At 38.5% G+C, this 16,634-nt stretch overlaps 1 protein-coding gene across 1 annotated transcript; it reads left to right on the top strand.

Annotated features, from left to right (window-relative positions):
* Positions 1–1,530: 1,530 nt before the first annotated feature.
* Positions 1,531–16,018, top strand: CALM2 (calmodulin 2). Its single transcript, XM_024552840.3, has 6 exons — positions 1,531–1,637; positions 7,474–7,504; positions 13,874–14,017; positions 14,102–14,208; positions 14,532–14,667; positions 15,386–16,018. The coding sequence occupies exons 1-6, from the start codon at positions 1,635–1,637 to the stop codon at positions 15,412–15,414; spliced, it is 450 nt and encodes a 149-aa protein (XP_024408608.2). The 5' UTR covers positions 1,531–1,634; the 3' UTR covers positions 15,415–16,018.
* Positions 16,019–16,634: the final 616 nt, after the last annotated feature.

Raw genomic sequence — 16,634 nt, 5'->3', positions numbered from 1 at the left:
TGGCTGGACCATTTTACACTTCCAACAACAGGGCACAAGGGTTCAGTTCCAAGGAGCTAACTTTCATGTAGTTTTTAAAACATCGGTTTAGAAGCGCTCTCCCTCCGGGAGCAGGCCGGCGCCTCTCCCCTCCCCCACAGGCACACGTCTCCTAAACTCTAAGGGGCCGCGCGAGACTTGCAGCCACGGGAGTTGCAACCAGTGGGCAGTGATGGCTCATCCTAGGCTATCCCCCCCAACCTGTCTCCAAGGCCCCCTGTGTCGCTTCTTCTGTCCTAAGCCCCTCCTTGTTTCACTGTCTCAGCTTTAAGGAACATACTCTCAAAATCACCTAGACTAGCGTGGTGAAATCTTGCTTGAACAAAGTCAAGAACCTACAAACGGCAGGCTGGCGGGAGGCAGACCCTCTCCAGGCTCTGTCTCTAGAAAAAGTTAAAAATTAAAAAATGAAATGTCCATTTAAATCTGAGAGATTAGAGACCCAAAAGGGCAAATTCGTTTTGAGGAGAAGGTAGAGTATAGTGACCACTTGCTTGGTGCCTACCCCGTGTCAGGAGCTTCAACATTTTACTCTAATCTTTACATAAGTCTAATTTTTACAATAATCTTTTGAGAGGTATTATTACCTCCATTTTACAAATTAGGCTTAAAAATTAAATGACTCATCCAAGGTCCTATACATCTGAAGTAGCCAGAACCCAATTATTCTACAATATCAAGGGGGCGATAGGGAGTGACTAATCCCACAGAACCTCAGATACTGGGTTTTGACTTTTTTTCCTGGTAAATTACTCCTGGCAAGGAAGGCGAAGAGTAAGGATAAACGGAAGACCTTTTCAGATTAGTCAACTGAGCAGCCGCATTTGCCCTTACCCAGATTTTCACGAGTTTTGTGAGGGGCTGAAATGTCAAATGTGTGGTCTCCACGAGGCTGAGAAGCTAAGCGTCGGGTGGGGGGTTCCTGTGGTCTTTCAGCCTCATTATGCATCGGCTTAAGGTGGTTTCGTCCACCCCGATACATTGGGCGGCAAACTGTGTCTGTGAGTGTGACAGGGAAGGATGGGTGGGGGAAGGTTCTCCCGACCAGCGCAAGGCAACGGACTCTGCCGCCTGGCGCAGTTGCCAAGACAGCGCAGCGGGAGAAGCAACAGCAGAAATCGCACCGCGTCCCGACAGCGGCGGCGGCGGCGGCGGCTGAGAGTCCAAGTGACGCATTGCAGGTACAAACCAACCAATCAGCGGCCGGTTCAACGAATATCGGTACACGTCACTACGTCAAAGCTCCTCCGCGCCGCAAAGTAGCGCCACTAAGGCCAGACTCCACCGGCTTTTTAACGGCTAGCTCGGGAATGAAACCCACTTGCGTCATCTGTTTGTCCACTTTCCATTATCCCTTGCACCGTCGATCAAATAACCGTGGATGATAAAGGGGTCTCAAGAAGAGTAGGGGAGTGGGGGGTTGGGGGTGGCCGGGACTCGTTCTTGATGTTCCGTTATCTGACGTGAGGCGGAGGGATCTCGCGGGGGGAGGTGTTTATGAGGCGCTGGGGGCGGAGGGGGAGAATTAGTCCGAGTGGAGCAGGCGAGCTGAGTGGTTGTGTGGTCGAGTCTCGGAGACCGGTAGCACTAGCAGCATGGTGAGTGCGTCGCTAAGCTGCCGGCGCTTGGCCTGTCGGGGAGAGAGGCTGAAGCAGATCGACTAAAGGAAGGGAACTTGCCTTCTTTAAACCCTCCCGAAATGGTCTTCGCCAGCGAGATGGCGTGAAAGAGGCTGGGGGGCCCGCGGCTGTTGTGTCGCAGGTGTCCCCACCACCCCCATTCTCCTCAGGGAGGTGTCCCCTAGGGTGTTGAGGGCTAGGTGTCTTGTCCCTGAGGCCGCAAGTTTCTCAGGGGCTCGACTGGGTGAGGATGGATACCGGGCGGGGGCAGCCCAGCACATTAGGGAGGCCGGCGAGTGTCACGGTGAGGGGAGCCGGGGCGCCGAAGCCTTGGGTCGGGCATCTCTAAAGGTCAGCCCCAGGGCCGGATTCAAAAGCCCAACGGACGGTTAGCGCCGGTGCCAGGAAGCGCCTTTGTCTGCTTGTGGCCGCCATGCGCCGAGGGGGCGGGAGGGAGCGCGCGGGACCCGGGCGAGCGCTGGCGCCGCCGTTTGCCCGCAGCCCCCGTTGCCGGGGGTGGGGGGGAAAGGGGGGGGGCGCGCGAGCGGGTGCGGCGCACTGTGTGGGCCGAGCCCGCGGGGCGCGGGGAGCGGCCGTGGGGCGGGGCGGGGCGGCGGGCGCGGGGCCGGAGCCGCTGCGCGCTCGGCTCGCGCCCCAGCTGCTGTGCTGGCACCTGCAGGGCTGCGGAGGTTCCCCCGGCCGCGGCTCTGCGGGGCCAGCCGGTTGGGGATGGGTGGGGGAGGGTGGCCTCGAGAGCTTCCCCTCCCCCTCCAGTGGCGAGAAGGAAGCTTGGTGAATGCCGATCTCTCCCCGCCATCTGGGCCCTGGGGCCTTTTCCCACCATGCAGGCAGGACATTAAAAAAAAAAAAATTTTTTTTAAGTGCCTTTGTCGTTTGAGAAAATGAGCTTTGTGTGTGAATTAAGGCGCGTCTCTGCAGTACGCATCTTGTTAGAGAAAACCATCGGCTCCAGTTAGGGTGTGAAAGGCGTTTCCTATGTATCACCTATGGAAAGAAAGCAAACTTCTGGGTGACTGTCGTGGAGGGTAATTTTCATGTAATAACTGGAAGGATGCTTTTGTAAAGGGCCCACTGAGTATACCCTATTTTTGAGCAGTCACGTGCACTCTCCTAATGTCAAGGAACCACGGCCACACACAGCATTGCCCCCCTCCAGTCCCCTTGGAAATTGCTCATATTTCCGTACAGAAGTTGCCAGATCATCTTAAGGTGCAGCCCAGTTCATTTGTACTATAATAGGTTGTTAAGTACTGTAGTGTGGTAGAAGACTATTTTGGGGGCAGGGAATTTTAAAAAACATTTTTCTGTCACTTGAGACCAGAACTTTTTTCTGTTAAAGAAAAAAATCCTAACGAGGGCGGTAATTTGCAATACTTATTTAGTGGTTCCTTCTGCCAAGTAATTACAGTGATGGGTGTGTCCACGAGGTAAGGTGACATCTTAAACAAGAGTTGGAAATCCTTGCCAACTGAAACCTCCAGCCTGTATGGGTGTGGGGAGAGGACTTCACCTTAGCTAAATTAGTGTTCATTTTAAGTTTGGTGCATTCGTTGTATATTGATATTTTTATTTTCTGAATTTGAATATTCTGGTTGAATTTACTCTCATAGGTGAAAGTGTGCATTATAGGCATGTAATCTAAGTTATAAATTGAGGTGTAAATTTTAAAGTGTTCTTAAATGAAGATTTTTTTTTTCAGTCTGATTGAATCGAAAACTCGAGTGGGGTTTTTTTTCTTGGTGATAGGTAGTTTATCTATGCTTTCATGGTTCTTTGCCCCAGTGATAAACTTTTGTAATTACTGTTTGCATTGTTGATGGCTTGAGGTTTTTTGGTTTGTTTACTAAATTGATGACCTACCTGTCATCGTTAATTTTTTAATTTGGAAATTATCTTCAGGTAACTTCATAATAATAAGACTTGGACTTAATAGACTTAAGACTTAATAATAAAGTCTTATTATTAAGACTTTAAAAGTCTTAATAATAAGACTTTTAAAATTACAACTGTCAAATTTAAGAATAGAAAAGTTTATATGAAAGTGGATTAAGGTTGCTCACAAAGCTCTTGGGTTCACATGTAGTTGGTACGTGCTCTTTGAAAGGGGATTGCTCTAAGAAGACTTGAAGGGGGTCTTTAGAGAAATAAAAGATACGAAGAGGTAGAAAATTTGTTACCTGTCTACATCATTATTCCATCAACTGCAAGGACATCTGTTTATGTTAGACTGAGGAAACTCCCTATGTCTCTATTAAAATACAGGAAGTTCTAGATTAAGCTAGAATGATCAAATCAGGCCTTTGGTAAAGTTCCTAATTCTTACGAAGTAATTTGTTGGTTTTTCTTTTAGTCCAAGATGCTACATATAGTAAGTACTGTTAGTAGTTACTGATACAATTAATTAACTAATTTAGACACCACTTTTGATGTCGGTAAAACAAATACCTTGATTTCTGAAATTGGAAAATTTTACTTTTGAAGCCTATGTTGTATCTATGTGGCACTTGGAAGAAAGAGGAACAAATGAAGGATAGAAATTTATGTTCCATTTCAAGACTATGGACTCACCCATTTATTCAGATAAGAATTTTGGATGATTTGTGTACTACCTTTCACTAGATAAGCTCCAAGAGTATTCATACCTGCTTCTGAATGTCATTTAGGAAATATTTAATAGGTACATAACGCACTTCAAGTCACCCATGGTCTAGATTAGTGTTTCTCAGTGTTTACAAATCATCTGAGGTTTTGAACCTGAGAGTGTACTAATGCCTGGAAGATCTCTCTGGCATGATAAAAGCAGTAGGAAGAATGAAATGAATTGTAGGAAAAAAAGGAGTGAGAACTAGTCACCTTGCTAGTGAATTATTCTTCACTTTACTGAGATAAACACTTGTTGATAAGCTTGCGTTTTCCCAAAAGTATAATTCTTCTGGTTCTTCTAAGTAAGAAAATGTCACTCTCCATCGTCAGAAGTAACCAAATATATTTGATGTAGTTGGAAAAGGTTTACAAGTTAGAGGGTTCCGGAGTATTGTGTTCTTGCTTTTTAGTAGGCTTTGATCTGATCATTGCTGTTATAAAGTTTATTATAAAACCTTGAACTCTGTATTAGTAGTAAATATGAGAAATTTTTCTAAGTTTCTCAAAACACTCCAAGCAAAAATCACACAGTGCTTTTTAGGTTATGTGAGTAATTTAGGCTCCCCTGTGCTTAGTTTATTTTTTGAAGCTCGTTTATGACCTTTTCTAAGATTGCATTTGCCTGGAGGTGAGGAGCTGGGCAAGATGATGTGAGGCCATTAAAATTGGACTTGGCGAAGCAAAATTGAAATTTTTCTTTTACAGCTAATATCCTTGTTTCTTCTTAATGCCTTCTCAGCTTTCATATAAATAAGCTTTCCCAAAATTTTCCCCCTACCATGTTTGGAGAATAAACCCAATGTCTCCTTTTCTGCACATAGCCCATCAATCCTTCACACATGCTGTAGTGCCTTCCACATCTGTCCCTGGGCTTCAACTGGTAGTTTCATTTTGTGGAAATATATTTTCTCAGCTTAAAGTTAACATGAAACCTGGTAGGTTTGTTGTAAAGGGCTTGATAGTGCTGTGCGTGTTTACCTTCTGTGTGGAAGTTGAACTAGTTAGGTTAATATTTAACATTGTAGGTTCTTTGATTAGTTAATTTATATAAAATAATTATCACTGAGTTCTTTGGGCTAGCCCTTTATAACATAGCTTCTCATTTACTCTGTTCTGATATCCCTGTAAGATTGGTATTATGTTACACAGCTGAACTTGACAATGAGAGGTTGAGTAACATGTCCAAGGTCACACAGCTATTAAGTTGCAGAGTCAGTATTAAGATACTAGCCCAGTGATGACTCAAAAAACTACTCTTTCCTGCAACATACTGTGTTGCCTTGCCTTCAGAAATGATAGAAATCTTGTAAAATGAAGTCATACTAGAAGTAAATCCTCTATAGTAAAGTATAACTGAGTGGATTTATTGGGCTTATTGCTAGGGAAAACAATCTATGGCTGATTTTATACCAAAATACTTACTGGAGATAATTTTTTATTTTATAAACTCATACATTTGAACTTAAATTACTGGCTCTTTAATTTTAAGTTATCAGGCTTTTGGCTTTTTCCTTCCTCTTTAATTTTTTAAATAGAAACAAGTTCATTTTGCATTGAGGTCAAATCAGAATTGTTGAGCAGGGAAAGAAACTTCTTTTTGTCTCTCACATTTTCTCATGCTGTCTCCTAGAGAATGTGATGCTATTCTACATTAAGGTGTTATCCTTTCCAGGGATGTGTTCATTTAAAAAGAATGAAACTAGGTAGTGTTTTTATTCATTTCATACCAAAAAAATGAATGGATTAATCATAGCGTGTTTGATTTCATGTATATTGGGAGACTTATTTCTCATCAGTGCTACCCACAACCACATAAGCAGTTGCTTCATGGGTAATGTATACTGATAAGCAATGAAATGTCCAAAGATGAAGGACACAGGAAGAACAAGAGTCTTGATACTTCGCATATATCTTTATATTATGTGCTTTGAATTATGAACGTACAGGCATTGGATATGTCTAACACTTTAGTCTTTAATACTGACTCTGCTAGTTAACTAATTTTGTATTCCCACTCTCTGAAATTTAATCTGAGCCCCTTTTTCTCCATTTGTTAGGTAGGAGATAATACCACCATTATAGGAATAGTGTGAAGACTGAATAAGAACAACATATAAAGGGTTTTGGCAAATACCTGAACCTGTTTTTTTAAAAGCAAAATCCAGTAACTTCTCCATGTGCTAAAGACATCACAAACCTAAGGCTCACTTTGGGATTTCAAAAGTCAAGAGAAAACGGGTGGCTGGATTTACTTAACATTTGGTAAATAATGTAGTTTAAATGTTCAGAATCCTGAATTCTCTGTATTTGTCTGACAGGTTAGAAGAAGTAAAAACTGGTAGCTTTCTTGTTTTCCCTGTCCAAGATAGCATGGATTTTAATCTTTTTAATGAAGTTTTGCTTATTTTGAGGTTTGGAACATGAGCTTTATGTCCAAATAATGTGTTTAACCCCTTAGGATTAAATTTTGGGTTTAATAGGGTTTAGGGTTTAATAGGGACAATTTTGAATATAGTCCTTGGGCATTATTTTTTGTTCAGTGGAGATTTCTGGTAATAATGATTTATATCTACTAGAGTAGGAGAGCTTAAGTTTAGGTATGCCAATTTTGCAAAAAGGAAACAATGTGTCTATTGGATTCTATCTTTACTTTAGAATGATAACTCCAATTAAACTTTTTAGTATGGCAGGTTTGCTTTTTATCAGTTTTTGTAAAATTTAGACTTTCAAGCATATTCTGAAATATTTTATCTAACACTTGAGATCAAGACAGCTTAGCTTTGAAGGTAAATTAGATATATGCATTTTCTATCCAACCTATATGCTTGTTACTGGTACTAAGGAATGTTGAACTAAATGAAGGTCATGGTATATACTGAACCTTGAAAACTTGGTATATATTAAGATTTTATTTATTTTTAGAGGGAGGGTAAGGGACGGGGAGACAAATCCATCGGTTGCCTCTCACACACACCCCTGAGCGGTGACCTGGCCCCTCAACCCAGGCATGTGCCCTGATGAGGAATCAGACCAGAAGTCTTTTGTTTTTTTCAGTACAGTCCAGTCAGGGCTGACCCCTTAAAGTTTTTGTAGCTGCTAATCTACATAGTCTCCAGTCACTTACCTGCTTATCTCTTTGATCTTTTTGTAGGCTGACCAGCTGACTGAGGAGCAGATTGCAGGTGAGGAATACATTGCCTGATTGTACCCATTGGCTTTTATTGTAAATTGAATATCCAACCTGAAAATAAGATACTTATATGAAAGAATTGACTTTGTTCTATGTAGGAGATTATAGCAAATGGTTGTAATATACTATAGTATTTGAATGCGCTTTGGCACATGAGGTGGTAAACTTGCCTGAAAAAGATGTGTAAGGCTAACTGTAACTGAAGACATGTTGTTAGGCTATGTGGATATATTTTGGAGCCTAGTGGTGGTCTTTGGTTTTTTTCTTTGTTGTTGAAGGTTATCTTACTCTAAAACATGGATTCTGGAGCAGTTTTTAACACTACAATGCCAGATCAGTCTACAAAAAATGAGGGCCAAGTAGTGTTACTAATAAGTAACTTGAAATGTAGAATCAGAAAATGAATGTTGAATTTACCCCACTTTAAAGTAGGTAATATTTTAACCTTAAAATTGTATATATAGTCAGGGAATAACCATTTCTCCAATGAAAAACCTAGATCCAAAAGTTAGCATTCTACTTTACACATGTAATGTCATTGTGTCTTACAAAGCAGTGACAACTATTTGAAACGGCTTCTTAAATCTGATCTCCTTTGGTTTGCTATGGAAATATGTGAACTTGTTACATAAAATCTGAAGTCATGTTGTCTATGCCTGTAAACATATGTGCTAAAGGGTTTTTTTTTTTTTTCTTTTAATGCAATATTGAAATGTCTTTTGAACTATTCATTTCCCTACAGTAGGGGCTTGTTAACACAAGTATCAAGCAAACAGTTTTAACTGCCACAATTTTCTTAGTAGGCAGGGAGGTAAAAGTACCCAAAATACAAAAGCTTGCTTTTTTTTTTTTTTTTTTTTTTTTTTAAGATTTTATATGTTTTTAGAGAGAGGGGAAGGGAGGGAGAAAGAGAAGGAAAGAAATATCGATATGCGAGAGAAATATCAATTGATTGCTCCTTGCACACTCCCATTTGGGGACCTGGCCTGCAACCCAGGCATGTTTGAGGACCAGGAATCCAACGGGCAAATTTTTTGGTCTGCGGGACAATGCCCAACTCACAGAGCCATACCATTCAGGGCTTAACACTTTCTTCTAATGTTAGAGAAAACTGAGTTACCCAGATAGGACTTAGCTATATAGCCCATTTAAAGTAAGTCCTTCCCCATCCCCTATAAATACAAATTTGGAGGAACCAGAAATCACTAATTTCCTCAAATATTTATCACAAATATTTAGAAGGACTATATAAAGTAGAAAGCTATTAGCATTTAGGACCAAGAGTAAGCAGACTTTATTTTTACTGTATAAATTTTATTTAAGCCTGGGATTTGCTTTATAGGTTTGGATAAATTGCATGCTTGAGTGTGTTAAACTAATCAGGCAGAGCTTCAGAAATAATTTCTTTGTTGGTTTGTGCCAGGGGTGTCCAACTCATTTTCACAGGGGACCACATCAATCTCCTGGATACCTTCAAAGGGCCGAATGTAATTTTAGGACAGTATAAATGTAACTACTCCTTAACATTAAGCAAGAGCCCGGCTCTGTTATGGGTAGAAACATGGTGGAGGGCCACATTCGAACCCACAGGCCTTGTGTTTGCCACCTGTGGTTTATACTATTGTTAAATGTATCAATTAAATGGAAAAGTATTTCAAAATAGTTTTTTATATATCCTTCAGTAACTGACCTGGGCTATCTAATATTTCTAGTCTTAAACTTAAAATTTTTTTTATTTTTTATTTTTAGAGGGGAAGGCAGGGAGAAAGAAATGGAGAGACTGATCTGTTGCCTCTAGTACACACCCCAAGTGGGGACCAGGCCAGCAACCTTTCACTTTGCAGTGTGACATCCAACCAACTGAGCTGCACTGCTCAGGGCTCTAGTCTTAAACTCTTACATTGTCTTAATACATCTGGCCTTCCTCTCAGCCTTTGGTTTCTTGGTATTCCCAGTCAGTTATGTCTACTGGTACATAGCACAAAATATTCCCTTTAATGGAGAAAATATATCACTCAAGGTGCTCGTCACCTAGTAGATGCTTATTACTGCCTTCCCAAACAAACACACAGGCTTCTTTTAAAAAAGTTTGTGTCTGAAATAGGATCAGCCTTCAGTGACCGATACCGCATTATTACCAAGAGTAGTTGTAGTTCATTTGAACATTGTCTTTAAGGTAAATTCTGTCATTTAATTAACTTCCATCATACAATTAAATTTCAAGTGGGAGTGGAAGGAAAAAATCTATTGTAGATTCTCTCCCTAACCCTGCCTTTTGCTAGGCTTTTAAAGATATTCCTTGGACCCCAGGTCGTCTTTAGTGAACTTTTAGGTTAGAGGAACCAAAGCTTTTTAATGCTACTTAAGAGGAGGATGACACAAAAAATGTTATAGAACACTACCTACCCTATCCTAAGAATTACTGTGCCTGCTCCCAAAGTCCTTTCCTGAATTTGACATGTTTCAATGTCCCCCTTTGAGGTGAACACAGATTTTGTCTTTATCTGATGAATCGGAATCACTTGTGACCAGTAGCATCCTAGCGTCTAAGGCTCGTTAAAATGTTAATAAGCTTCGTACATGTAATACAACATTGAATACACTAAGGTACATTTTTGGCTCTTTTTATCTTTATATGGTAATCATTATTACACATTTGTTTAGAAATTCTAATAGCAAATTACTTGGTCCAGAAGAAAAGAATGCTTGTTGTTTAGGTAGAGTTACTAGAATTGTTTACATTACCTGGTCTTAAGGAACAGTCCAGAACAGTCTGGTGTGATATCACGAACAAGTTAATTTTGACTCTGCCATGATTTCGTTAATTGTTGACACGTAGAGGACAAATTTTAAAAATGTACAAGAATGTTTTTAAAGGACATTAACTGTACTCATTTTTTTTTGTGTTTTTTTTGTAGTCAGTTTTATAGCAACAATTCATAGTGCCAAAAAATGTCCGTTACATGACCTGTGAAGGGATTCAGTTTGGCTTTCAAAATACATAGAAGTTAGTAAACAGGCATTTGATTTTTCTTCTGTTGTAATTGTTTTATGACAACTTATTAATAAAATTATAAATTTATGTAATATAAATAATTATAAAAGGGTCCTGGGGTTGCTGATAAACAAAACAAGTAATAGTGTGACTTTGCTGAAAATTTCAATTTAGGCACAACTCTAATGAATTCGGAGGAGGTCCTATCAATTTGTTGAAGATAGCTGTTCTGTGTGACATTCAGGACCTCTTGTTTTCGTGCTGTGTATTTAGATTTTGACTCCTGGGTTTATATTTGAAGTCATTCTTGGGAATTACTGGTTAGAATGACATGCTCCTATACATGAAGATTATATTAGTTCTAAAGTACAGGTGGTAAGCTGTAAAGGCAGGTGAATTTAAATTGTACTTCTGAGTTCATTCTTTCAAGGAATTTTTACAGGTATTTCTAACTCTTTAGTGTAAAAATACAAATAGGAATTTGGAATAATAAACCTTGACCTTTAAAATATTTGTATTCCTCTTTTATATCCATCAACTGCGTTGTTACAGCATAGGTAAAGTTTTATTTTCTGCTTTTCACTTTTTTCAGCAAACATTTTAAGAGTTATGAGATGGTAAAACATACTGAAACTTAGAACATATATAAGTTATCATGCATCTTCTAGAATTTATTTGGCTTTAAGGTAAATCATACAGTAAAATGATAACTGGTTACACATTCATAATTTTGCACATAATGGTGGTAAATGATGATTGTAAATGATGCTTGTAGCTTAGCATTACAGCAGAGAATATAATGTAAACAAATAAAACTAAGTACTTTTAATTTTCTTATGGCCTAAATTATTAGGTGATAGATGCTATGTGTTCAAACCCTAATGGTTTGTATATTTTTAGACACTATTTCTACATCCCATTTTTTAAAAAAAATTAAGATGGGAATTTTTTTTGTCGAATTCTGCTATTTGTGGGATTTATTTATTTTTGTCATTGGATTGATCCAGATTAGATTTGGTACTAAGCTTCTGGTATCAGATGAGTTCCTCTGAAAACAAGCATGTTTAAACAGAATGGAGCTGTGTTACTATTGAATGTAGCAAACTACAACTATTCAGTAATATCTGATCTAAAAACTAAGCAATACAAAGATTTTAAGCAGAAGAAAGGAACCTGGTAATCCAAAAAGGTAAATAGGATCCAAGTAGTTGTGAGGGTAATTTTAAATAAAGAACCCAGGTCTCAGGCTATCATAATTGTCCAGGCAAAAGGTGATGGGGCCGTAAACCAAATTATTGGTTGTAGTGATGAAAAAGAATCCAGTAGTATTTAAATAATTGGAGTTCTTACAGGACTTGTTGATGGATTTTTAGGAGGAAAGAGTTTAAATGACTTTTGCTTATGTTCCTAGGGTAGCTGGGGCGCGTAGAATTCATTTTCCTAAGTCTTGCTGGAGGTCAGCTAGGGGAGATGTCTGTCCTGTGGGAAGTCAGGAATAAAGGGTAACATGTTATAGAGAAAGATGAGAATGCTAAGATAAGTGGGCATAGATGAAATGGCCAAGGAGAGAAGAAAGGATAAGAAAGTTGGTCATACCTACTTGTAAGAGAGAGACGAGTAGGAGCCAAGAGCCTTTGGCATTGTTAAGGTGAGATGTAAACTAAAGTAATACTGTGGAGGCCAAGAGAAGTTTGAGGGGTTTTTTGTGTAGTTTGTGTACTGCAGGAAAATGAGATCATCTTTTTCTTAACATTCATTAAGTATTTACTTGCCGTAGTTCTGAGTGCTTTACATGTAGTGATTTTAAGTTCTTAAAATTAGAAAGTTGGTACAGTTACCCCTGTTTAACAAAAATGAGCACCCTGAGGCAGAGAAAAGTTTTAGGAACTTACTTTGCCTGAGGTTACATTTCTGATAAGTAGCAGAGCTGGGATTTTTGACTCCCTGCAGTTTTGAGTACCAAAGGGTGGTTTGAGTTCTGTGCTTTATGGCCTCACATACTGAAACATACTTACTGGATTGGGCAACTAGGTTGTTCTTGGTGAAGCTAGCATTTTCAGCTGATGAGCTGGAGCCGGAAGCAATTTTAGTAGTCGATTGATAGAGAAGAAATGGATATGAGTACTCCATCCAATGGAGTTTGGTGCCTTCCAGAATTTGGTGCTTAAAAGAAAATATAACTAAGGTTTGAGTTTAGTTTTAGGCTAAGAGGCGTACGGTAATTAAATAAATTAATGGCAAAATCAATAGAAGAATGGTTGAGTCCAGAGAAGAGATTATGAGAAATGAAACTGGGAGGTATATGAATTGGAACAAAGATAGACAGACAGGGCATAAACAGACTTGGAGGGGGCATACCATTTCTTAAACATGTATCAGGTACATAATTTCAAATGTTCTAGATATGTTGGGAGAGCATAAGTATGGCCTCTTGAACTTTGGAACTGCTTTTGTGTTTGCTTGCTTATAGGGCCGAATACTTGGAAAGTACTAGGTTTTCTTACTCGTTCATATGACCTTGCACTACCAGATTTAATCTCTGCTTTAGTTTCTCTGTCTATAAAATAAACGGTAAATCCAGGTATTGTGAACTGTCACTCCAGCAGCATTCCATGTAATCTAGTAGTGAAATAAAAACAATGTAATTTTGTAAAGAGATCTTAGACAATAATATATTTAACTCTATTACAAGTTTGGGGATTTTATAATCCAAAGAAAGGTCTGAAATTGTCACTGTTCTCAGTATACAGCTAACACTGGCCATTCATGTCTTGATCATCCATCCCATTGTTAACATGAGTATAGGCTATTTGGTGATAGTCTCTTCTCTCTACCAGAAAAGAAAACTAGCTTACTGGCATAGAGTTCTGAAGTTGAAAGTTTTTGGTTTTTAATTTAGTAGTTGATAAAATAGACAATTTTAATTTGTTGAGAATTCGCTAAATACAATGCAAATAGTATAGTTGCTCTCTAGAAATGTATTTGGGACCAATACTCTTATTTTTTAGTTCGGAGTGAGGGTTAGATCTATAATTTTGAATTATGTTCCCAGAGCAGCTTTAACAGAAAATGGAGAAGCCAGTCATTTAGGGTTTTGATTCTTTTCTTCTTTAAATTCAGAATGTCTAGATATTGCAGTTCTTTGTGAGATTTTAGATGAAAAACTCCCTGGTGTAGAGCATATATTGGTATGATCAGCTAAAGATGTTTGAAATGCCTGAAGGCTTTCTCATCTGATCTTTCAGAAATCCAAATTCCTTTTCAGGTGCTATCTTCATATCTTTTAGAGCCCTTTATATCTGTAAGAGTTGATTAATTTCACTTCGGAGGTTAACCTGTGTATTTGTATTGTGGTCTCTTAAACAGAATTCAAAGAAGCATTTTCACTATTTGACAAGGATGGTGATGGGACTATCACAACAAAGGAATTGGGAACTGTAATGAGGTCTCTTGGGCAGAATCCCACAGAAGCAGAGTTACAGGACATGATTAATGAAGTAGATGCTGATGGTAAGTCTTTTTAATTTGGGGGGGGGGGAGTTGGAGTGGGTATTAAATTCTATTGTAATGTTTCAACTAAACACACCATTTCAGGTAATGGCACAATTGACTTCCCGGAATTTCTGACAATGATGGCAAGAAAAATGAAAGACACAGACAGTGAAGAAGAAATTAGAGAAGCATTCCGTGTGTTTGATAAGGTAGGGTTTCGAGGGCTGAATTTCTTAAATTTTAATTTGAGGATGAAATAAAGATAAAAATTCAGTATAAGCTTATTTCCTAGTAACTTGTGTATTGCATTAATATTGTGTCAAATATCACTTGGCTTTGGAGCTAAGAAATAGTGATTTTAATACAGGATATCCTACTTGGCTATCCTACATTGATGTTTAGTTTATAGGTCAGTTGTTTGTAGATGCTCTTTCACTTGTATGGATTTCTAAAGTATGTTTTTCTCCCTAATGTGAAGTTCAGTAAACTTATTAAACTTCCATTTCAACTAGACATTTTGACTTTTCTATAGGATGGCAATGGCTACATTAGCGCAGCTGAGCTTCGCCATGTGATGACAAACCTCGGAGAGAAGCTAACAGATGAAGAGGTTGATGAAATGATCAGGGAAGCAGATATTGATGGTGATGGTCAAGTAAACTATGAAGGTAGGTCTCTCACTTTCACCACCTCATTTGATGCTTCTACTTTAAGTTTAGAATTACTTGTTAGGTATCCGATAGGTCGAAATTAGTAGCTCCCTCACCCCAGGAAGATTCTAGAACAGTGTATTTTCTAACCTTTTGCTATTCGGAATGCTGTGTATAGACTAGGCAACATCCCTGTCACCTGAGAACATTTTAGAACTATTGTCAGATCCGACCTGTATACCTGGGAACTGCACTTTAACAGGATTTCTTATGGATGGTTTCATATGCATTAAAGTTTGAGAAGTCTATATTCCAAACAGCGTAAAACAATTTTTGTATAATATTTGCGAGATAATTTGAACAGCTTCAGACTTTAATTTCAAGATCCTCAGAATGAAATTAAGGTAATTTTCTTCACTGAATTCCCTTCCTCTACATAGATTTAGTCTGCAGCTGTTCACGTATGCTTCAGATTCAAAAGTATCATTTGTAATACTAAACTAAGAGCAAGAATGCTCTTTATTTACAACAGCTATCTAAAGCATTAATTGGGTTTATTTGTTAATTTGGTTTTTGAAGTTCCAGCCTTGGCAGTAAGCTAGTTTTCCTTGGTACTTTATAATTTTGAGGAAAGAAAGGGGAATAGAGATTGCTCAGTGTTTGAGTAAATGTGATTGGTTTTGTCAGTCTTTTGCCACTGACTGACTCAATTTTTTGTGTATTTTTTCTTTTTCAGAATTTGTACAAATGATGACAGCAAAGTGAAGACATTGTACAGAATGTGTTAAATTTCTTGTACAAAATTGTTTATTTGCCTTTTCTTTGTTTGTAACTTATCTGTAAAAGGTTTCCCCTACTGTCAAAAAAAATATGCATGTATAGTAATTAGGACTTCATTCCTCCATGTTTTCTTCCCTTATTGTCATTGTCCTGAAACCTTATTTTAGAAAATTGATCAAGTAACATGTTGCATGTGGCTTACTCTGGATATATCTAAGCCCTTCTGCACATCTAAACTTAGGAGGAGTTGGTCCAATGAGGGAACATCTGGGTTATGCCTTTTTTTAAGTAGTTTTCTTTAGGAACTGTCAGCATGTTGTTGTTGAAGTGTGGAGTTGTAACTCTGCGTGGACTACGGACAGTCAACAATATGTACTTAAAGTTGCACTATTGCAAAACGGGTGTATTATCCAGGTACTCGTACACTATTTTTTTGTACTGCTGGTCCTGTACCAGAAACATTTTCTTTTATTGTTACTTGCTTTTTAAACTTTGTTTAGCCACTTAAAGAAAATCTGCTTATGGCACAATTTGCCTCAAATCCATTCCAAGTTGTATATTTGTTTTCCAATAAAAAAAATTTTACCCAGCTGTTGCTTTGAATCTGAGTCATTTGAGGTCAAGTAATTTTGAGAATCAAATGTGCAGGTGGTTGGTTACTTGGTATAATTTAGGTAAGTTTATTTTTTTTAAGTAATCAAGATTGTGTTTGGTTTTTAAATTATGATACCTCCTTCAGAAAGTTTAAGTGAAAGATTAAAAACTTTACGAAAATGTGCCTAGCATGGGAACTGGCATAAGGTCGATGTTTTAATGTTTCATAGCTTTTAAATATATTTTTCAACTTTTTGTCCATACTGACTTCAGCCATGCAATATTTTTAAATGTATGAAAAATACAATAATTAAATCTAGGGAGGGGGGAGGGTTATTATGTTTAACCTCTTTCCTAATGTTTTACTTGGGCAAAACATTAATTCTACCACAAGGCAAAAGAGACTGACTTCAGTTGTGCCTGCCTATCTGCAATACATTTTACTAAAAAAAAAAGTTTCTTTAGGAGTGGATTGGCAATAACTAAACCTTACTGGCTTTGCTTCTAAACCAATGCTTTCTCTATAACTTAAGCTGCTCAAAAGGTGATTAATTAGGGTTTTGGTTTTTTTTAAATACTTAATGAGAGATTCCACAGCAAACCAGGGGGTA

The sequence above is a fragment of the Desmodus rotundus genome, chromosome 5 (genome assembly GCF_022682495.2).
Source record: "Desmodus rotundus isolate HL8 chromosome 5, HLdesRot8A.1, whole genome shotgun sequence".
Lineage (NCBI taxonomy): Eukaryota > Metazoa > Chordata > Mammalia > Chiroptera > Phyllostomidae > Desmodus > Desmodus rotundus.
This window is presented reverse-complemented; position numbering and strand designations above follow the sequence as displayed.

What these genes read in the sequence shown, in the direction of transcription:
- CALM2 (XM_024552840.3), top strand. An exon ending in TAATGAAGTAGATGCTGATG is followed by an intron (nt 14,018 to 14,101) that starts GTAAGTCTTTTT and finishes ACACCATTTCAG; the next exon opens with GTAATGGCACAATTGACTTC. An exon ending in TGGTCAAGTAAACTATGAAG is followed by an intron (nt 14,668 to 15,385) that starts GTAGGTCTCTCA and finishes TTTCTTTTTCAG; the next exon opens with AATTTGTACAAATGATGACA.